General features: G+C 59.2%; 1 protein-coding gene across 2 annotated transcripts; it reads right to left on the bottom strand.

Annotated features, from left to right (window-relative positions):
* Positions 1-1891: 1891 nt before the first annotated feature.
* On the bottom strand, positions 1892-20014 carry CNDP2 (carnosine dipeptidase 2). 2 transcript variants are annotated; one of them, XM_062201804.1, is made up of 12 exons: positions 19950-20014; positions 17019-17109; positions 15814-15957; positions 13085-13247; positions 10289-10377; positions 8643-8843; positions 7419-7503; positions 6562-6722; positions 4951-5115; positions 3619-3760; positions 3287-3434; positions 1892-2532 (listed from the first exon to the last, which is right to left on the bottom strand). In XM_062201804.1, the coding sequence occupies exons 2-12, from the start codon at positions 17076-17078 to the stop codon at positions 2463-2465; spliced, it is 1428 nt and encodes a 475-aa protein (XP_062057788.1). In that variant the 5' UTR covers positions 17079-17109; positions 19950-20014; the 3' UTR covers positions 1892-2462. The 2 variants fall into 2 exon arrangements, with proteins under 2 accessions (XP_062057788.1, XP_062057789.1); XM_062201805.1 differs by lacking the exon at positions 19950-20014 and adding an exon at positions 19903-19926.
* Positions 20015-22206: the final 2192 nt, after the last annotated feature.

Genomic DNA, 22206 nt, shown 5'->3' with positions numbered 1-22206 from the left:
GGGGGCCAGGACTTGAACCGGGGCTCCAATATGGGATGTCAGCAACGCAAGCGGTGGCTTAGCCTGCTGTGCTACAACGCGAGCCCCCCGAAATGTTCATTTTGGTGTAAAAAATCTAAAGTCCATGTGCCCTTTCCATGACCTCGGGGACCTCTTGAGTGGCATTAAGAGGGGAACCTAAAGCTGCCTTCCAGTTCGGGGAGGACCCCTACTGCCCCATTAAGTGTGCTCTCTCCTGGGCCCCAGGGCTTTTCCCTAGGCCTTTTCCCTGCCTGTCAAGCAGTCTGCGGTGGCCCCATCCACTGCTTTCCAAACAATGAGATGCAAATGGAGAAATGGAGGAAGTGAATTCTGGCTTGGGCCCTGCACTTCGCCAGGGAAGGTCATGTGCTGTCCCCTCCCCCTTTCCCACCGGCTGCTCCGGCCAGAGCTGGTGCAGAGACCACGCACGTGAGACGCTATGAGGGTGGAAGAGCCACATGGCAGGAGGGGCACAGGCTCCCCAGACAGCGACGCCACACAGCGCAGGGTACCCACGTGGACGGTGACATAAAGGACAAGAGCATAAACCTGCCTTGCGGGGACGCCTTGGCCTACAAACTCACCAACACCGTTGCTTAGGGATCCTCGACATTTGCAGTGGAACCGTCTCTGACCTAGACTCCAGTAAGTAACGAGACCGGAATGAACTCGACTTCCCGTCTCAGGGAGAAGTTACACGTTCCTTCCGCTCAGCTCATCCCCTGAGGTCAAGAACGAGGCACAATCAGCAGAGGTGGCTGTGTACCGGGGCAGTGAGGGGCCCGGTGAGGGCGGAGAGAGCTAGCGCTGCGAGGTTTCTCCTGGAGGTGATGGAAACGTTCTGCCGTGGCCTGTGATGGTCGTGCGACCCGAGCACACAAGTAGCCCCTGTGCTGTACACGCTAACGAGCGGGGGCAACAAAACGACACTGGGAACTCAGCAGGGAAGACGCCAACTCAGATAACCCTGGCTGCTGGCACACCTGTGCCTGGCGCCGGAGTGTTCAGGGTTTCCTTTGAAATAACCCTAGGCACACAGAAAGGTGCCAAACCGGTGGAGCCCCCGTACATACTTCACCCAGCGGACACCTACACGGGCACAGCACCGTGATCAAATGTGATACAGATACCAACGAGGGTTTATTCCCGTTTCATCAGTCTGGTTTATCCAAGGATGCCGGAAGGTGTGTTCTCGGGGCATCAGGGCACACGATGCTGGTGCGCTCTGGCTCATGTCCAGGTGGGCCTGCCAGCCACCCACTGTGGAATGACCACTTCCCCTCATGGATCAGTAACTAGGGGAGTTCTCCCAGGCGACAGTCACCCTGTTTCTCAAACTCTGGCCTACCCACCTGGGCGGGTAGCAACCGTGGGTTCCACCTCCGCTGTTCCCTCCCTGCGGGTCAGTGGGAATCCCTCACGGGAGCGCTGCTCCTCCTCACCCAGCCCCGTCAACAAGACTGCGGATGGCCATCCACCCTGCAGGTCCCAACTGCTCCACCTTGGCGGCCACAGGCGCCTGGAGTGGCCGGGCTGATTCTGAGCCCTGCCACCACCCACAACTCCCTGCTCATCGTGTTTCCCCCCGCCGGCCCCACACAGAGCTTCTCCAAGGGCTCTGCTTCCTCTCCCTGACAGAAGCTGGCCTGTTGGGTGCGGTGTTCTTTACATCAGCTGGACCTCTGGCCTCGCAGCGAGGAGACCCCTCTGTGCCCTCAGGGGGTGATGAGCGTGTCACCGTCACGCGTGCAGATGAGGGAAGGAGGAGAGGCGGCCTGGGAGGATGGGGTCTTGCTCTCTGCGCCCTGACCGCCACCCTCACCCCGGGCTGCCTCCATCTGCAGCCGCACGCACAGGCAAGGGCGCTGGGAGCAAGCGGGACGGCGATTCTTGGAGAGGCTTTGTTCCTGCTTTTTATTTAGCAGCAGACTGAGACGACAGAGCCCTTCCAGGTAGGCACGGGTGTGAGGAACCAGGACAGAGAAGAGAGGCTCAGCGGGTCTTGGGAGAGGACAGGCCTGCCCAGCGAGGGACTGGACAGGGGCCCCGTGCCGTAAGATGCCCCCAGCTTTTCTCCTCGTTCCCGCTCTGAACATTCCAAGTGGAAACTGAGGCAGGAGGTGGGGTCCTCTCCCAATTTCCCCACAGCAGTGCCTCCCACTGGGGAGCCTTGCCTTTGGACCCTGGTGATCTCATAAGGTCAAGTCACCCTGACCACCTGTGGGCACCAGGCGGGGATCAGGGCCACGGCCGAGCCCCAGGAACACACATTTCCTACTGCCGGTACCGCGACCTCCACCCGGACACTGGCACTGGGCAGTCTGCGTGTGACCTGGGAAGACCGAAGTAGGGGCGGGGGAGCTTCCACTGCCCCAGGAGGTCAGGGCGGGCGAGGGCAGAGGGCTGCCTACTCCTGGCTGGACACGCAACTCCGCGGCCTCTCAGTTCTTCAGCTGAGACACCTCGTACAGGTACGCAGCCAGCATCTTGGTCCCTTCTATGTAGTTGTGCCTAATGGAAAAGAACACATCATGGCGCTGGCTGGCGTTGGGCAGCGTCGACCTAGGCCTACTGTGGCTCCTCCCCAGCACGCTCTGCACTCTCTTTGGGGTGGTCCCGAGCCCTGTCTGCCTTTAGAACTTGGCCACCAGGTCAGCCTGAGTGTCCCTGTCCCCCAGGCCAATCCAGGTCTGGATCTAAGAGAACCTGAGTAAATGCCTGACCCCGACCTTGGGCCGCTCCTGTTGTCGGTTCCGAAGGCCAGGCCTTGGAGCCTGGCAATCAGGCCCGTGTCTCTCCAAACCCCTCCACAGTCCCAGTCCTGCCTGGTGTTCCCGGTCACTCCAGATGGGTTCTCGCTTCCTGCTGCCAGCAATTCCAGGGGCCAGATGTCCCCTCTGGCTCTGTCCGTGGGCCCCTGCCTGCCTGCGTCTCTCCTTGCTGCCACTACCTTGGGGCTGCCTCCACCCCTGAGTCACAGGAACCCCACTGGGTGAGCCCAAGTCAGGAAGGGACACAGGCAGCTTGCGTAGTTGTCAGCAACACTGCAATATTTTGAAAGAGAAGGGGACAGGGTTCTGCGAGACGTAAATGAAGCCCAGCAATGAACGCAGAACTCACGTCACCAGTGCCACCCCCGCCAGCTCCGCGGCCGCCACGTGCCAATGGCAACAGGGATGGAACCGCTGCTCCCCACCGGCTTCTCTCAGCAGCCACGCCCAGGGAGGCGTGGAGGAGGAAGTGGTGCCCGAGGAACCGGCCTCACCTGTTCAGCTTCTCATTCTGGGAGTGGGCGCCGTCATCTGCTGACCCCACGGGCAATAGCATGACGTTCTTGCCAGTGGCCTCCTGAAAGGTCAAGGTCACAGGAATACTGCCGCCTTCCCTGGTCAAGTCTGGTTCAACACCAAAAACTGGGGAAAATGGAGTAAAAGAAATGGTCAACGCTGGGGCCTCAGGGTGGGAATCCTTCACGGAGCCCCCGCTCAGCAACACCGAGTCAGACTCTGCCCCGTCCCACATCCCTGCCCGCCCTGAGCACTGCTGATGCCCACACCACAGGACAGGGTGCGCATTCGTCCCCAGGGAGCATCCAACCTGTTTTCAGAGCTCTCCGTCCAGCCATATAATGAGGGTGGTTGAAGTCGGATACCCAGGGCTTCCCACCGTGGCCCATATACACCTTGAACTTGTTGGGGCTGTGCAGTTCAGCAAACTTCGTAGTCAAGTAGCTTGTGACCTGCCCCGCAGACAGAAGACACACACGTTTCATTAGCTTCACATCTGCTCCAGTGCTGGCAATGCACCAATCTGCCACAGCAGGTGTTCGATGCGTCTACAAAGGAACAGGTCTGCGGCGAGGCTACAGCAGGTCTGCCACAACGGGCCCACAAGTCTACAGCCAGCCTACAGTGTGTACAATCTGCTTCAGTGGCCCCACAAGGAGTCTACAGCAGGTCTACTCTGTCTACCATGCACTTCAATTTTTAGTGCCAAACTTGGGTCTGCACAACCATGACAAGGGGACTTTTCGTGAGGAAACAATATCCAGTCACTTTCAGGTAAAAGGCAACGTTTCAGCATTGAGCAATTCACCCTGCATGTAGATACTCCAATCAATGGTATGATTTAAACTGTTCCCTAACTTGCTTTACGTCATGGCTGGAAATGTGTGTACCTCCAAATCATACAAAAGCTCTAAGCCCGACTGTACTTGGAGACAGGGCCTCCACAGACGCAGTCACAGACGTAATCACGGTTAACGGGGTCTTAAGGGTGGGACCCTGGTGGCAGATGACTGGCGTCCTTATAGGAAGTCAGCAGGCCCCAGACCCCACGCACAGGCCGGGGAGAGCACGCCCGGCACGCAGCACCTGCGGCTCCCAGAGCCCGGACCTTCCTGCCTCCACAAGCTCTGAGCAACACCGTCTGCCGTTTCAGCCGCCCGGGCTGTGCAGCCGGAGCCGCCAAACCAGCACAGCCACGCTCACGCAGGTACAACGCGGAGCCGGGAGCCAGCCAGGCACCTCACGACAGAGCTGTCACAGTACAAACAGGAAGCCCAAGGCCCACCCTCCATGACACCCTCCCGGGTGGGGGCGGCCACGCGGTGGGTTTGGCTGACCAGCAGCTCCTAGAACCGCCGCCCACCTGCTACCACAGACAGGCTGCTCCCCTGAACTCTCCCAGACAATGGGTCCGGAGTCCTTAGGTGGGGTCAGAGGTCAGATCTGGGCGTGCTGCAGCAGGAACAAAGAGCACTCAGGTGTGAGGCCTGTGCATCCGGCCTCTCTGGGGCGTCGTGTTGCTGAGCTGGCAAGGGCCAAGCAACAGGGACACGTGGGGTCTGGGTTTCTGCCCTGGGAAGAGCCTTCTGTTGCCCCAGTCCAGTGGCCAGCCCCCCGGGCCCCGCCCTGCGCCCCCACGTGCCTGCTCGCTGACAGCTTCGGGAGTCATGTCCGGCACGAGTCGGATGGAGAACTTGCCGATGACCTTCCTGGGGATCACAGTCTTGGCCCCGGAGCCGGAGAAGGCGCCCTCGATGCCGTGGAGGGAGAGGGACGGGTACCGCCACCGGTGCATGAGGATGTCCTTCTGTGGAGACACGCGAGGGTCAGCGCCCCCAGAGCCCAGCCCAGAGGCGACTCTGAGGGTTTCCACAGCCCAGTGTGGCCCTTCAGCGCCCCTCGCTACAGCCTGGACAGCTCAGATTGGAGAGACAGAACTGGGAAAGCCCCGGGGCTAGTCATGAATGCCTACAACATCTGGGGTGACGTGGGCAGGAGGAAGAGGGGACGCACACAAACCATCTGTGGATGCTCCCCGGGCCCTCGGCCCAGAATGTGGGGTTCATCTTTCCTGGGAGAGGAGAGCTGGTGACCACTGCATCCTGGTGTGGCCCCGTGACTGCAGACAGACACCACCCTCCCTCCCTGACCAAGGCCAGACAGGAAGCAGCTTGAGCGTCCCACGGCCTTTCTACACGCCCTGGCCTCCTGGCCACCATACTCTACAGCAACTTCACGTGTGGACACATCTTGTCTGTCAAGCTAAGAGCTCCGTGACCTCTGCAGGACCAGTCAAGGCCCTACAATACCCTGCACGGCAGCAAACACGACCCTGGCACCCCTTCCTCCTGTGTGCCTGGTCCCCCGGTCCCCGGCATCAGCTGACCGGCTGTGTCTTCCCACCCCTGAGCTCTGGCCCCTTGGTCCTGTCGTCTGCCCTGACTCGGTCCCTCCCCCTCTAGTCAGGGTCACACCTGCCGTAGCCTCGCTGGCTGCCCAGACGTGAGAGTCGTGAGAGCCATGCGGTGGGGAATCCTGCAGTGGCTGGGCCCACTGTTGGCTCGGATGACACACGAGCTCCCAGTAGGCCACTCAGCATGTCAGTCTCGGTGCCAGCCTCCTCCCCTCCCCCGGCCCTGCCTTCAGTCCCCAAACAGCCAGATGCACCTGTGAGTGTCCAACAGCTCACACTGGCCTCAGCTCCCCGACAACTCTCTCCAGGCCCTGCCACTAGCCCCGCAGCAGGCCCACGGCCCTCAGCACCAGCCCCGTGTGCCCTCCTGAAGTCTGTCTCTGGGAGACAGAACCCCAGAGTCCAGTTGGTCTTATTCCTTGTGTATCCCCAGGGCCTGCACAGTGCAAGGCCTGGCGCTAGACTCAAAAATGCTGGCTACAGCGGTGCTGCTGGACCTGTGCCCACAGCCTCACAAGCCCAGCGCTGAACCGCACCACACAAGGTCCCCTGATGGTGAAGCAGCCATCCTGTGCAGTTCCCACCCTGCAGGTGGCTCTGTCACGTATGAGTTAAACAACCCCTGGGCCCAGGAGGACGGCACCCGCCAGCAGGAGACGCTGGGTCTCCTGGAGTCAGCCGTGGACTCGGACGCTTCACAGAGCCTGACCCCTCCCGTCCTGCTCTCTGGAAGTCGGAGCCGCCTGATACGGTGTACCGGATAGCCCAGCTGTCTCCCGAGGGGCCTCTGGACACAGGACACGCGACGAGCCTGACGGAGGGGCAGGCCCCGGCCAGCACCTTGCAGCCGTGCAGGAGCGTCTCTGCGCCCACGTCCCTGGCGAACTCGTCCAGGTCGAAGTCAATGTGGTCATAGAGCTGCTGCTCCTCGCTGGTCACCGGGGCCACGGCCTCGTTGATGCCAGGGATGAGGATTTTCCCCTTCTTGTCCACGAGGGAGCCTGCGAAGAGCGACAGTGGGCGGAACACTCGGTGTGCAGCAGCACCGACGCCGGCTGTCTCAGAGAGCCCTGCGGCCTGCGCCTCCTGGTCCGCGCCTGGTCCCCGCGTTTCTCTCCGAGTGCACATTCCAGGGGAGATGAGCTGCTCTGCAGGCTGAGAGGGGAACGGAGAAGACAGAGCCCGGAGACACCAGCCCTCGCCCGTGCAGCCGTCGCTGGGAGGGCACCCGGCAGCCTACAGAATCGTGCCGGGAATCGGCAGCTCCGACCGCCTTACACCAGGAGGGTGCCAGGAAGACAGAGACGTGGCTCTTGCTCTAAAAGAGCTGTCCAAGCAGGGGCCTCCACGTGGCCAGTGTAACACGGTCAGACCAGGCAGCGCCTGCCAAGAGCTAAAGGCGGCGTCCAGGGGAGGACAGGACCTGGGCGTGTCCGAGTGGGTGCTGGAGGCAAGGCAGGGTTCGGCGGGTGGTGACAAGGCACAGCAGTGCTCTGCACAGAGCAGAGGCCGGCAGAGCAGAAGTGAGGCACGGGGTCTCTTTAAGGGAACAGGGGTGGGAGGAGCGGGGTGGGCCGGTTAAGAAACACATGGAAGTTGGTTCCTGAAGGTTCCACACAGTGATAACACAGCCTGGAAATATGCCCAGTGCACTCTGCCCCGAGTGACCCAGGCCTGACCGCCAGCCCCGCGCTCACCCATCAGTGCGATGAGATCCGTCATGGCCTCGTGCACCGAGCCGCCGTACACCCCCGAATGCAGGTCTCTGTCACTGCACTCCACCTGCACGGGGACAAAGGCCACGTAGGTCGGGGCCTTAGTGGGAGCTCCTCTCCACCACATGACGGCTCGAGGCACACGCACAAGCTGACAGTGTCCAAGTCAAAATCTGCTCCCTGAAGGCGCGAGTTCAGGCACTTTCCCAATCACAACTCAGGCAGCCAAAATGCTCCTGGCTACGCTGCCCACGGGCGGACAGGGACTGCTGCCCACAGGTGGACAGGGACTGCTGCCACGGGCGGATAGGGAGTGCTGCCCACGGGTGGACAGGGAGTGCTGCCACGGTGGACAGGGACCGCTGCCACGGGCGGACAGGGACCGCTGCCACGGCGGACAGGGACTGCTGCCCACAGGCGGACAGGGACTGCTGCCCACAGGCGGACAGGGACCGCTGCCACGGGCGGACAGGGACTGCTGCCCACAGGCGGACAGGGACCGCTGCCCACGGGCAGACGGGGACCGCAGCCCACGGGCGGACGGGGACCGCAGCCACGGGTGGACAGGGAGTGCTGCCACGGGTGGACAGGGAGTGCTGCCCACGGGTGGACAGGGACCGCTGCCACGGGCGGACAGGGACCGCTGCCCACGGGCAGACGGGGACCGCAGCCCACGGGCGGACGGGGACCGCTGCCACGGGTGGACGGGGAGTGCTGCCACGGGTGGACGGGGAGTGCTGCCCACGGGTGGACAGGGACCGCTGCCCACAGGTGGACAGGGACTGCTGCCCACAGGTGGCCCTTCCCACGCTGGTCCTGCCCGCTTCTCTTCATCGAGTGGCGCGTCTCGTTCCCTTTAGCTGACGTGCTAAAGCAGGCACATTTGCATTTTTACAAGTATTTCTAGAACATTTTGTACACATCTCAGTCTTCTAAAAGGGACAAGCATGTAACCTCCACTGTGCTGCCCCAAGGCGACAGAACAAGTAACAGTGCCAGTGACACTGCCATGAAATGGACTCCCGATGGCAGGAGGTGGCACTGCCCTATGCCACCTACGCCGGGCCTAGAGCCAGGGCCCTGAGCCCGCGCCAAGCTCCCCCTCCACGGGGCGGGCGTCCTGGCACCTGCCCGTGGCAGGGTACAGAACAGGGGGATGCAGGAGTCAGCGGCGGGGAAACGGGGCCGGGCAGCCCAGCGCTGTACCTCGATGAAGAAGTAGCAGATGCCCCGGAGCCCGTAGGTGATGCACGGCTTCTTCTTGCCCAGCCAGTAGTTGTCAGAGATGCAGACGTAGTCCACGTCTTTAAAAAACTTGTCCTTCTGGGCAAAAATCAGCTCGTCCAGGCCTTCGGAGCCAGACTCCTCCATGCCTTCGAGGCAGAAGCGGATGTTGACAGGGATATCCTAGGGGACGGGGACACGAAGAGCAGGTACTCAGTCTTCTGTGCGATCCGTTCAGAAGCAACAGGCAGGACACCCCAGCGCCTTGAAAGGGAAGGTTCCACACACCCAGCCTCCTCCGGCCCAGGCTGCTGCAAGTACCCACGGGGGTCCCGCTCACGAGCACTGGACTGCGGATGCCCGGGCCACGCTGGGCCAGGCTGGGAGGCAAGGCTCTCAGCAGCACGCCTGCGATGCCCCAATCAGGGGTCTCTACCAGCTCCCAGACAAACAGCGTCCGAGCGTCCAGCTGCTCCCTCTAAAATCAAGGCCACAAGGAAGAGCCCCAGCCTCTGCTGATTGGAGGAAGAACGAGTGAGCTCCCTTCTCCTCCAAGCAGGCCCCATGGCACCAGCAGCACTGCCTGCGACAGCCACCACAGCCCTGGCCAGAGGCCCAAGGGTAACACACCCCTGAGGATAAGGTCACGTTTTGTGGTCTTCCATGGGCTCCCCAACTCTCTGGGGTGAGGCAGGTCGCCCCATGCACAGATGAGAAAGTTGCACGACAAGCTGGGGGACCCCTAGAGACTACTCGAGAGGACTGGCAGAGCCAAGTGGGACTCAAGTTCCAGGAGTCCTGGCTTGCAGCTGCCCACACAGCACTGCTCATCACTACGTGCACTCCCTTTCCTCTCCTGCCCCCAGACCTGCCATGCGGAACAGGCGTCAGGCCGTGGAGCGCTCTGAGCTCTGCCCTGTCCCCCAGCACCCCTGCCCTGGGCTGAGGGCTCCACAGGGCCCTGAAGGGGCGGGGCTTCCTAGCTCCAGCACCCAGCACGCAGGGCTGTCAGCAGTCAGCCGTGACCATGGGTTCTGGGAGTCACTTCCTTCTTGTGAAAGTGACCATGTGGACAGGCTCTGAGGCTCTTTTCAGATCTCACATTCCATGCTTTGTCCAACGTTTATTTTTATCACAATACAATATAAAAGCAAGATATGAAAACCTTCTACACAGCATGATCACAATTAGGTTAAAAAACATCAAAATCTCAGTCAACAACAATGCATTACGGGTATTTTTTCCTCCCTACTTTTCTGTATTTTTACTAACTTTGAACACTAAACAGGTATTTCCTAGTTAAGAAAACACATTTTTAAAAATAAAACCTATGTGTAGGAGGAGGGAAGACAGAGACAGTCACACGGCCGTGCTGCACGGTGGCTGGCGGCCATGCCTGCGGGCACAGTCAGCGGCTGAAGTTCTTGTCTCACCTGTTGGCAAGAATCTTGCTGATCATCAATATTACAACCCTTGAGTATCTGTAAAGCAATTACACTTTTACGGTTTCTCTTCAACCTGAGTCAGCTGTGCTGATAAGCGGGCGCTGCTTTTCCCGAGTGAACGGACAGCCTGTCTCAGTACTGCAGACAGGAGCCGTGGACGGGCAGAGCGCCCGCGGAGCGTACCTGACCTGTCTTCTGATAGGCCTCCAGGGCGTTCATCCAGCCGGCCACAGGTCCCTTGTCGTCCGTGGAGCCTCGCCCATACAGCTTGCCTGCAAGAGCAACCGACGCATTCATCAAGTGGGGACTATTCCACAGCCGGGAGGCGCTTATCTCAGACGGCCATCTGACGCCATCTGAGCAGGACCACGGGGCTCCTGGGTGAGGTCTCCTCTCACAGCAGCCCGACTCCATGCAGCACTGCCGTGAGAACCTCGGGAGCAGTCACCGCGCTCACTGGAACGCTGGGTCCTGTGAATGCCACCGGCCTCGCCAGGGCGGCGCCTGCGGAGCCCGGGGAGCTCAGAACTCAATCCCAGGAAGTCAGGCCAGGTGGCTGGTTCGTTAGTCTGCCACAGCAGCTGGAAGCAGGAAGGCCGGAGCCCGCCACACTCAGGGACACAAATCGCACCCCACCCCAGTGCTCATGCCTAACTTGATAAGGAACAGAACTTGCACTGTCACTCTTGAGTTCTTGGTTTCTCTTTCTTGAGTTGTGGTACCATTTCTAATCCCTGTCATCTGTCCCAGTACTCGTCCCCCAACACCTGCTCCAGATGGACCACCATCAACAGCTGAGGCCTGTGCTCTGCCTGCCACACCACCAGGGCGCAGTCTCGCAGACCAGGGAGAGGGCAGAGCGGCTCAGTGCAGCCTGTGAGGAGCCCAGGCCGTGGGGGCTCAGAGCCGGCCATGCTGTAGCTGCCCTGGGTCTGTCCCGGCCAGCCCGGGGCTCAGAGCCGGCCATGCTCCAGCCGCCCTGGGTCTGTCCCGGCCAGCCCGGGGCTCAGAGCCGGCCATGCTGTAGCTGCCCTGGGTCTGTCCCGGCCAGCCCGGGGCTCAGGGCTCGGCCATGCTCCAGCTGCCCTGGGTCTGTCCCGGCTAGCCCAGGGCTCAGAGCCGGCCATGCTGTAGCTGCCCTGGGTCTGTCCCAGCTAGCCCAGGGCTCAGAGCCGGCCATGCTGTAGCTGCCCTGGGTCTGTCCCGGCCAGCCCGGGGTTCAGAGCCAGCCATGCTGTAGCTGCCCTGGGTCTGTCCCAGCCAGCCCGGGGCTCAGAGCCGGCCATGCTCCAGCCGCCCTGGGTCTGTCCCGGCCAGCCCGGGGCTCAGAGCCGGCCATGCTCCAGCCGCCCTGGGTCTGTCCCGGCCAGCCCGGGGCTCAGAGCCGGCCATGCTGTAGCTGCCCTGGGTCTGTCCCAGCTAGCCCGGGGCTCAGAGCCGGCCATGCTGTAGCTGCCCTGGGTCTGTCCCGGCCAGCCCGGGGCTCAGAGCCGGCCATGCTCCAGCCGCCCTGGGTCTGTCCCGGCCAGCCCTCTGACTTCTCACCATGAAGGCCTGGCAGTTTTGGCTTGCATTTCCCTGCCCCAAGGTAGTGTGAGGCTGACAGTCATCACTACTGTGGGAACGTCCTTGTGCAAGCTAAACCCAGTTTTCCACAGAAGCTCTCCCAAGACACAGTCCTTGCTCCGGTGACAACCGCTGGGCTCAGGGGAGCATGAGAGACAGGGAGAACCACGCCGAGCTCCCGCTCCAGGGCAGCGTGGGTGGGATGTCCGCAGGGAGGCTGACCTCGGCTGGAGGCCCCATTCTAGCTTCACTGACCAGAGTCTGCAGAGGGAGGAGGGAGGACTGGCCAGAGCGGGTCTCAGAGGGAGGCCATGGAAGACGTGGCTGTGGTGACCACTGCTCACATAACCACGGTGGCTCAGGTCCCCTGCTGTGGCATGGAGTAGTGTGGGCTCCTGGGGCTGCCTGTGGTCTAAGTGGTTTGGCTCGGGTGGAAAAGCACGGAGGGGAAGGCGGAGCAAGTGGGCAAGGGCCTCGGGCTGTCCTGAGTCTGCCCGGAGGCTTTGTGCAAAGCTGGTGCAGGATCAGCGTGAGGTGCTAACACGTGAGGACCGGGGCAGGAGGCGGAGTGGCAGGGCACAGCCACTCAAAAGGACGGGAAGGGCTTCAGTGGGGGAGAGCCGTGGGAGAGAGGGCCCGGGCAGGGGCAGGGAGACCAGGCTGGGGGCGGGTGGTGCTGTTGCCTGAGGTGTGTGAAGAGCAGGCCCCCAGTTCCAGACAGATGGAGCGGATGTGGCTGGGGAGAGCCCGAGGAGAGCCCGGGTGTACCCGGAAGCGACTGTACGTTAACTATAACTATAACTATATATATATATAACTATATATATATATAACTATAACTGGCGCGTTCACTGGGAGGAGGGCCAGGGCGGGGAGTGCGTCTCGTACACGCCACTGTAGGAGAGGAAACGGCGTTCAGTTTTGCCCAGGAAGGATCACAACTCCCGGGAAGCCAGGAAGGCCCTGAAGACCCCGGCAGGGATTCACGCGAAGGAGGTCCACAGAAGCAGTCTGAGACCCGCCCATTGGGCCAGGCGCAGGGGAGGGCTCCTGCACCCGGGCAAGCTGTTCACAGACATGAAAGCAGAAGGCCTCTGTGCCACGCCGGGATGTGCAGCGGAGGACAGCCCAAGCTGCCGGGGAAGTGACCAAGGCGCCCCCACGGCCAGGGTGGGGCAGCACTCGGGCTGAGGGGCTGGACAGTCTCCATTCAGGCCAGCGGCCCCGCAGAGTCAAGGCCACCACGGACTCACTGGCACGAGGAAGGGAAGGCTTCCCCTAGTGTCAGCATAAGGCCCATGGAACGCCCAGAAACCAGCTTCTACATTGTGTTACAAGTCATCTGTCCTGCACAGGGAAACCCAAGAGGCTGCCAGCGATGCCCAAAGCAGAAGGTGCACGCGGAGGCCTCACCGTCCCGCTCCACCAAGGTGAAGGGCTCGCTGTCCCAGCCGTCCTCCAGCGCCGCGGGCTGCACGTCCAGGTGCCCGTAGATACACACCGTCTTCTTCTGGGGGTCCGAGCCCAGCTTGCCAAGGAGGATGGGTGGCAGCGGTATCTCGGAGCCGTCAGGGAGCTGAGTGCGGGCAGAAGCAATCAGAGCAGCTTGTCAGGCTCGGGGCTGCCGGCACCCGTTCCTGCAGCCCCGAGCCTCCTCGTCCGTCCTCATCATGAACCACGCCCACCAACTTCCGGCAGCTGGTACGTTTGCAGGGCTGATTTTTTTCTTTCACAAAACAAAACATCACCCATGCAACTCGACTTGTGATTTTTTAAAACGAGGGTTGGCAGCTAGCCAATCTTAAGCCAGGAGATGCATTTTTTTACATTTTGTATGCAGACTACAGACAGGGCTGTACAGCAGGACAGAAGGAAGCGTCTTTCACTTAAGCACATGACTCAAGTAGTGCTGGCTGGCACTCCCCCGAGCCCTGCGCCCAAGGCCTGTCCGTCTTCCTGCCCCTGCAGGAAACAGAAACGACCCATCACAGCGCTTCCCTGAGTCTCGGGATGTGAAGGCAAATGCCTCCTGGGCCTTCTCCAAGTTCCACATCAGCTCTGCAGCCTCCACCTCTGACGAAACCCTGGCCACTTAGGCTGCGCACAAACCCCATGGCCCGAGCACCTCCTGCCCCAGTCCTCTTCCAAGAGGCAAACGTTTGCTGACCATTAGGAAGTGTCACAGCAGGCGGCAGAGGCCGGCAAAGGCTTCGGACTTCTGTCTTAGCCAAGGAGGAAGGGCTTGTTCCCACGACACACCACACACACACACACTCACTCACACACACACACATACCACATACACACACACCACACACACTCTCACACACACACACTCACACACACACACTCACACACATACACACGTCTAGCTACTAGAAAACACTGCCTATGGAAGTAACATAACTCAAACCAAAGTGGCAGGACAGCCACACTGGCCAGTTACACATAGGAGGTAAAATGAGCAACAGGTGACCTGGACAGCAGCTGGGGCCTCCCACGTACAAGCACGCCGAGCAGCTGGGCAGTGGCTGGAAGCTGGAAGAACGCAGGATCTGTTTTCTGAGTTACCCCAGGTAACTCTTCCAACCCGACAGCTCCCAGCAGGCAGCACTTGCATGCCACATGGCTCACCCATGCCAACTGCACACGGGCTGGGCCGGCACACTGGTCCTCAGAAAGGCAGCCTGTGGCCACCAGGGGCAAAGACTCACTCCTCAGAACTCCCTGGTCACACAGGACACATGTCCCAAGCTGAGCAGGGAGTTGACTCTAAATGACGGGGGATTTCTCTAATGAAATGTGCACCCTACAGAGCTCCTCCGAGGTACTCCCGCACTTCCTAGAAGCTGCTGGGGCCACAGGGAAATCTGCCCTAAAGTGCACTGCGTTAGGAGTCCCCCAGGCCTGGGCGTCCTGCAGCCTCTGCACGCACAGTGGGCAGCTCCCACCCCGCCTCCACTCCCGCCTCACGTCAGCCTAATCCCGAGCAATGGAGCCGTCCTTAGACACACGGACGGGAAGACAGACCACGCTGCACCTCACCGCCACAGCCTCCACAGCGCTTTCCGAGCTGGGGTGAGGTCTTCCGTCCCCGATACACACAGCTGTCGTGTGATTCAAAGCAGCACAACGTCACTCTGGCCCTTCCTTAGGAATTGACCTTAGCATCAGCCGTGAGTGGGAACAAGTTATTCTTTCTTGTAATGGAACTTACTCACCCCACTTATTTTAATATTAGCAAAAAAGGGAGGGGTAGCAAGTTCATAAGCTTCTCAAAGAAAAGAGTAAGAAAAATTTTGGTTCATCCTCCCAAGAGTAAGAGAAAATTCTTGGGAAAAGGTACACACCTTAAGTCGGTTATTAAAGTTGTTGTCAAAGAAACTCTCAACCAAAAATACCGGATGAGGAGTCAGGAGGACTGGACTGGAATGCTGGCCTTCCCATGAGCCACAGAGGCTCCCACAGGACACCAGCCCACCAGGCTGGGGATCAGACTGACCGGAACATTCACAACCACCTTCCAGGCTGGCAATCAGACTGACCGGAACATTCACAACCACCTTCCAGGCCTGAGACTGCAGTCTGACCCCTCATCACCAAGCAGAAGAACCAAGACCAACCTAGACTTGCCACACTCTGCACTTAAGAGGACTGTAAACTCTGAAAATAAATAGCATGAAATATACGATTCACACGGGGCTGAAATCATCCGAAACTAAAATCCTGGAGTAGTGACCAGGAACTGAGAATGCTCGCTGAGAAGACAAAGAAGACAAGCATTCTCATCTGTCAGAGGCCCGCATTACAATGCAGCCGCGCCCAGATCCCTCACATACAGCTCTCCCAGCCCACCGTGAAGCCTGGGGCACAGTGCTGGCTGGCTGGGTGGCGGCTGATGGGATGGTTAAATCCGTGTGGGTAAAGTGCAACTTCCTCATTTGCAAGCTCCCTGATTTCTGCAAGAGGATCTCCACTCCTCGCTGAGAATGGCTTTTCCATTAACTCAGTTCCCCTGACTGCAGGAAAACGCTGAGTATCACAGAACCTTTGCCCCGGTCCACGTGCAGCACCCCACACAAGCCATGGCTGAATCAGGCCCTTCCCTGTTTCTGAGACCAGCTGAGACGCTGAAGCCTCACCTTTTGCTTCCCGATGTTCACCAGCTCCACAGAGCCGCCCAGCTGCTGGATGTCGGCCGCGGCGACTTCCATCATCCTGCCGATCTCCCCTCGCTTCTCCGGCCACGCCGACACGCTCTGGATGGCCACCCAGTGTGCGAGTTTCTGTTGTGGACAGCAAGCACAGGGGATTTTTGAAGCGGTGCTCCTTAGGGGAGAAAGGTACGCACAGTAATTCTGCCATGTTCCAGGCACGCCAAGCTGACCTGCCCGTGCTGAACACGTTAGAGAAACAGACCCTTCTTGGCTTTTTGCTTAAGATTTTAAAACCGCGCTGATTCTGTATTCTGAACTAGAGCCTAACAGAAAAACGCCAGACTGTTATCTTTTTTTTTTTTTTCTTTTGAGTTACAGTGAGAGAGAGACAGACAGAGAGAAAGGTCTTCTTTTTTTCCGTTGGTTCACCCCCCAAGTGGCCACTACGGCCGGCACGTTGTGCCGATCCGAAGCCAGGAGCCAGGTGCTTCCCCCCAGTCTCCCATGCAGGTGCAGGAGCCAAGGACCTGGGCCATCCTCCAATGCACTCCCGGGCCACAGCAGAGAGCTGGACTGGAAGAGGAGCAACTGGGACAGAATCTGGCACCCCAACCGGGACTAGAACCCGGGGTGCCGGCACCGCAGGCGGAGGATTAGCCTAGTGAGCTGTGGCACCAGCGCCAGACTGTATTTTTTTAACCATTAAGAATGAAGTGAAGTAAACTGTACAAAGACAAGCTAGAATCTGAATCTAACAAAGTTATGACTGAAGACACAGAAAATTCTCAACGTTGTTACACAGCCCAAGTTGGCCTATTTATCATCTTGACAATGTTCAAGTTTCCCGAACTATAATTTTTAGAGTAAGAATTCTAAAAATCTCATCTGAAATGTGTGCACCAAGAATAACTCCATAACATGATTATTTAAGTTAATGTCAAGAAGCAGAGTAATATATAACGAGACGGCCTCACGACATGCTAAACACAGAGCGGAGATTAAACAAGACTCTCACATTAGTCTTGCTGCACTGGAAGCATATGCTCACACTTCCTGGCAAAAATCAAATGTGAAAGTCAGTGTAAGGAGAAGGGATTCCTAGGTGGCGTTCTCAAACGTGGACTTGAACAGTGTGATTCCTCTTAGCCTCTCAGAAGTTCCTCTGAGCCCAGTCTTCAGCTCCCTTTTACCTGGATGTAGCGCTCCTGATTGTCATCAATGTACTGGAACAGGGTCGTGAGGGCCGCCATCCTTCAGCCACACGGCACACCTTGGAGATTCCTGGAAGGAAGAGCAACGGTCAGTCCTGCCTCCAGGTAGAGACTGGCGGCAACCGGCCTGGCAGGCGCTCGCTGGGGCTGGGAGCCTGGGAGTGGTGCAGCGCTGCTCCGCCCCTCCAGCCCGCATTGCAACACCCTCTTCACAGGGAAGCGACTGGGGCTTCAGTGACAAAGCTAGAGGCTGGATGGAACCTCCCTGCTTCCCTCAGAAGGAAACTACACAAAACTGCAGGCCAGAGGCAGGCAGTGGCAGCGGGGTGGGGGAAGCAGGCGGCACCCCGAGACAGCAGAGCTGGCTGCAAAGTAGAGGAGGAAGTGCCCAGTAGTGCTGATTTATTCACAGGGAACCTTCCACTTCCTACTGCCCCAGAGAAGACAGTCACCTCGTCACATCTCGTGTCTTCAGCCACAAACCCACAACACAGCCAACACAGCCCATGGAAGGCTGCACGGACTCTGCAGTGGGTGCTCTTGGTCCTCAGCCCAGGCTGAGGGCAGTGTGCCAAACCTCCAGTGCACGTGGTGTTGGGGGGCATAGGGGGGTAGGGGACTCTTCTTTTTGCCAAGGGGCCATTTGGATATTCACAACATTGTTCACGGGCTACACACAATCATCGACTCAGAAACCGGCTGCTATGGGTCTGCTGCATTTCCAGCCCGCCCGGGGCTGCCTAGGCAGGGCCAGGCCAGGTGGCTTCATGGCCTGTGTGCCCGAGGGCTGGATGCTGCCTAGTGCTGTCCTGGAGGAACACAAGACAAAGAAGCGGCCGCTGACACGCAGCCTGCTGGGCACACCTCCTACACTGGTTTGTCCATGCCAGACACCCGGTAACTTCTGCAGCACCTGACAGTACAGGGGAAAAGAAACCCTGTTCTCAAGAATCGAAAGGAATTCGAAGTGAAAAAATAATTCTGGTGCTGAGACGTTCAAAACTGGTTCAGTCCCTTCTTCGGCTGCCGGTCTGGAGTCCTGTTAGGGGTGAGACTCCCGGTGGTGGCAGGTCTGGGCTAGAGACGCATCAGCGCGGCTGGGGCCCCAGGTGCATCACAAACACAGCGCAGGGCCTCCTGCGTGGGTGCTGGTGAATGCCACGCACGGACACATCGCCGCTGAAGAGCTTTTTGTTCTTTGCGTAGGCCCCCAGAGAGAGCTCAAATGGAGAGGTGACTTCCCCCAAGCCTGGCAGCCGCTTGGCAGACCCAGGAAGCTTCCCCAGCTGTGCACACAGTGGCATGAAGTCATGTGAATTCTGTGTGGGCAGGAGCTCCGACGACTAAGCTCCTAGTGCCCTCTTGCCCCTCTTCGAACACCAGCAGCAGGGCAGGACGTACCTGCACACCTCCCCGCCCACTCACGTGACTCAGTGGAGGCGCTGGAAAAAGTAGAGTCCACTGCTGATGTCGCAGACACCTTACTGCTGTGAACACGTCACACTGTCATCCATCGTCAGCAAAAATGTAGACACACACACACACACGCACACACGCTACCTGTTTGTGTGAAACAGCCCACATGCAAGCTACCTGTTTGCAGGATGAAATGCTACTGTCGGGGTTTCTCACTTGGGTTTCTAGAGTACCACAAATCCCACATCCATGAGACACATTCTTACTACCAGCAAGTTCTTTGTAGTCAAATTAACCCATGGCCTTGCAGCTGAAGTCACTTAAAGATACAGTGATCTAAAGTGCACTTTCTACCTTAGGAGACAGAACAAAGGCCGGGATGTTCAGCTACCCAGGCAGTCGCCAGGCCCGGGGAAGCAGCAACTGCTCCTCCTAACTCCGAATCCAGCCACTGCGCCCTGGGCCAGGCAGCCTGCTCTCCCTGTTTCACACCCCACCCCACCCCAGCACCAAAGTCAGATGGACCCACTTTCATCTGCCCTGGTGGGGCTAACAGCAAAATGCTGGACTGCACAGAAGCAAGTCTTAGCCCACACTTCCCTCTTCAAACTTAAACTCGCAGGTTCTTTCAGTGGTGGGTATCCCAATGCTGCTCCTCATTAGCTCAAGGTATACAGCAGATAACGAATCATGGCTTCAGTCTATGCAAAAACCACCAGAACAGGGGTGGGGCTTCCCATCTGTTCTTCCTAGAAGTCCACCCCAAACGTACTATGAGCTGATCTGTCCCCACCCCTCCTCCCACACAGGCCCCAGGCAGGTCCCGGGACAGGTTCCCCTGCACCAGGACGGCTCTCCAGAAACCAACCTGGGCAGCGAGCGCCAGGCTGGGGGCCTCGGCTGCGAGGCCCAGGGCCTCCAGGACGATAGCGCAGGCGGACCGAGTGCCGTCGCCCATTTTACAGATAGAGAGACTGAGGCCGACGCAATGCGAGACCTGCCCACATCAGCAACCCGGCCAGGGATCCGGGTCTCCCCTCAGGGGCTCCAGCCTCAGGGGCCACACGCTGGAGTGGGGGGCACTCCCGGTGCAGGGGCTGGAGTTCTCGGCAGGCCGGCCCTGCACGCTCCCCGCAACCCCACCTTGCTGGGGGCGCCCCGTCCTGACCCCGCCCGCAAGCGCCACGCAGGCCTGAACCCGGGGCTGTCCAGGTCATCGCGACGGAGCACGTCGGCCCGGGGGACCCAGACGGGGGTAGGGGTCCCCGCCGAGAGGCCGCCTCGCCCCACGGACTTCCGGGGCGGCCCCCTGCCCCAGGAACAGCGCGGCCTCCACGGTTCCGGCCTGCCGAGGCCGACAGCAGGCCGGCCGCACCGGAACGAGGCGCGAGCCCGTCGCCGGCCGGGGCCCTCGCAGCCCGGCCCGCTCCCCGATCGGGCCGCCCACCGGGACAAAGAGGCAGCGGGAAGGCTCCGCGAAGAAGGCCCGCTTACCGGCGGCAGGCGCGGCGCGGCTTTCCGTACCACGTGTCCCCGGCCACGCCCCCGGGCCCGCCCACCGACGCCCCGCCTCTCCTGGAGGGCCGACGTCACCCTCCCGTCCACCAATCCCCGGTCTCGCCGTGAGGACCGGCGTCGCCCCGCCCCCCCACGTCGGGAGGGACGGAGAGGGCGTGCGTGCGTGCGTGCGTGCGTAGGCGTGTGGCTGCGGCTGCACCGGTCCAGCGGGGCCCGGCTCGTGGCGCGGGGGTGCGATCCGGGGCCCGCCCTTGGGCAGTCGCTGTCGCTCCGCGGCCCGCTGGCGTCGCGCGCTGCCCCGCGTGGTGACTTTTTTCTAAGAACAAGTTTGCTAGTTCCAGGGGGGTGCGATCCCGGCACGAGATGACCGGAGCGGCCAGTCGCTTATCCTGAGGGTCAAGGCGGCCCCGGGGAGCTGCCCCGACCCCCCAGGCCTGGGTTCGAGGCGCCCGGTTTCCCTGGGGGCTCAGGGTTTCTCGGGGGTGCTGTGAGCCCAGCCCGGAGGAGGGGGCGTGGCGGAGTGACCACGCCCTGCTGGTCTCTGCCTCTCCAAGCGATCGTTCTTGGCGTTTGGGTAAATTACACATTCCGGTAAAGAACTCTTAGATGTTAGCAGTGAAGGTTTATAGGAGGCACAACCTTCCGTCCTATCAACTGGGCTTTGAAAAAGTCGGTCAGGTATCCATCCGTGAAAGGCTGGCCGGAATGGGACAGGGCTCGGTGAAAACCACAGCAAAAGGAAGTGAGGTGGCGTAGCATGCACAGCCCGCTGCAGTGAGGTTTGTCAGAATGCGATGGGTACGGGGTGGGGATGAAACGAGCAAGGGTTGTGGTGACAAGAGCCGGGAGGAGGCTTCGGTCCAAGTAAGACGAAGGCGTCAGCAATATTTCATTGTAGTTTGCAAGGATTAGTGAAAAGTTTTCTCCTGTGATCTGAATAAATATTAAGAAAATAATAAATTTACCCTTAGCGTAGAACCCTTTTACTTGAAAAATGTTGGCGGAAAGTAGAACATTCTAGATCCAGCTTCTTGAAATGCAGATGTGCACCTGCCCAGTGTCCTTGACTGGAGGGAGTCATCCAAGAATACAGTGTGGCACTTGGGATTGTCCCTTGCAACAGGTGAGGCTTCGAAAAAGTTGCTAACCATACACTACTGTCGCGAGCGCCTACTGTCACGCAGCTCGACAGTAGCAAGTGCGACGTACGACTTGTCAGTCATGGGGAAGAAAGGAACACCAGGACACAAGACTGTCTTTTCCAATTTTATTATTCACACACGGGGGACACACCAGGGGTTTTATATCACACTACTCATCAGCATGCTCATTGGGGTCAATACACTTATCAGTACCAATATACTTATCAATCTATCCTCTTTAATACACTTATCACTAAACTTAACACTACTATTTAAGGTGACTTAAATGGTTAACTACTTAACTACATAACTTAACCACTTAACTACCTGACTTAACCACTTATCTACTTAACTACATCTACCCAATCTTAACAATATCACTTGTCTGCCAGGCAATCAATATTATACCACAAGTCATAACAAACACTATTACAAGAATCTTAAGTACTATCGCAGTGAACACTACAAGCGCAGCAAGAGATTCATAACATTGGTTTGCTACGTATCTAGGCTCACATCACTGTCACGAATGTGTTTCTCCTGTGGGGAGTGTCCAGTGTCCAGAGTTCAGTGTCCCAGCAGGGACAGAACTCGGACCAGTCACTTACAGGAGGGACGATGTGGCAAGGTTATCACTCTGGGCAGTAGGCTCAAGGTTCCAGGCGGACGACAGGTGAGAAGTTGGAGAGGTCCCCTGCTGAGAGGCCTGGTCCAGCTCTGCGGGCTCTGCTGTCAACTCTGGCAGCAGGCTGATGAGGACTCCAGGCGAGGTGGTGAGGCAGCAGCTCCGCTGGTCAGACAGCAGCTGGGCAGCAACACAGCAGCTCCAGATGGCCTCTTGACCCCGTTGTCACCTTGTGCCGTGTAGCAAAAGCTAGCAGGCTGGCTCTTTGACTTCACGTGCGAGGAGACCCAGAGGTTCGCTCGCACTGGGCCGCACACACACACACACACACTCAGTGGGGTTACAGCTCAGGGACAGCTCTGCAGGTCGGCTTGTGCTGCTACCTGCTCCATGCAGAGTAGCAGGCTGCCACTTCAGCTCCGGATGTGTGGAGATCCAGAGGTTCACACACACGGGGCCGTGATCC

Source organism: Lepus europaeus, chromosome 9 (genome assembly GCF_033115175.1).
Source record: "Lepus europaeus isolate LE1 chromosome 9, mLepTim1.pri, whole genome shotgun sequence".
Classification (NCBI taxonomy): domain Eukaryota; kingdom Metazoa; phylum Chordata; class Mammalia; order Lagomorpha; family Leporidae; genus Lepus; species Lepus europaeus.
This window is presented reverse-complemented; position numbering and strand designations above follow the sequence as displayed.

Excerpts from the sequence above, each read along its gene's own strand:
- CNDP2 (XM_062201804.1), bottom strand. The coding sequence starts at position 17,078 with ATGGCGGCCCTCACGACCCTGTTCCAGTACATTGATGACAATCAGGAG. Across the intron at positions 6,723-7,418 it reads GGATCTCATCGCACTGATGG|GCTCCCTCGTGGACAAGAAG; the intron begins GTGAGCGCGGGG and ends CGCTCTTCGCAG. Across the intron at positions 5,116-6,561 it reads CGCTCCTGCACGGCTGCAAG|AAGGACATCCTCATGCACCG; the intron begins GTGCTGGCCGGG and ends GTGTCTCCACAG.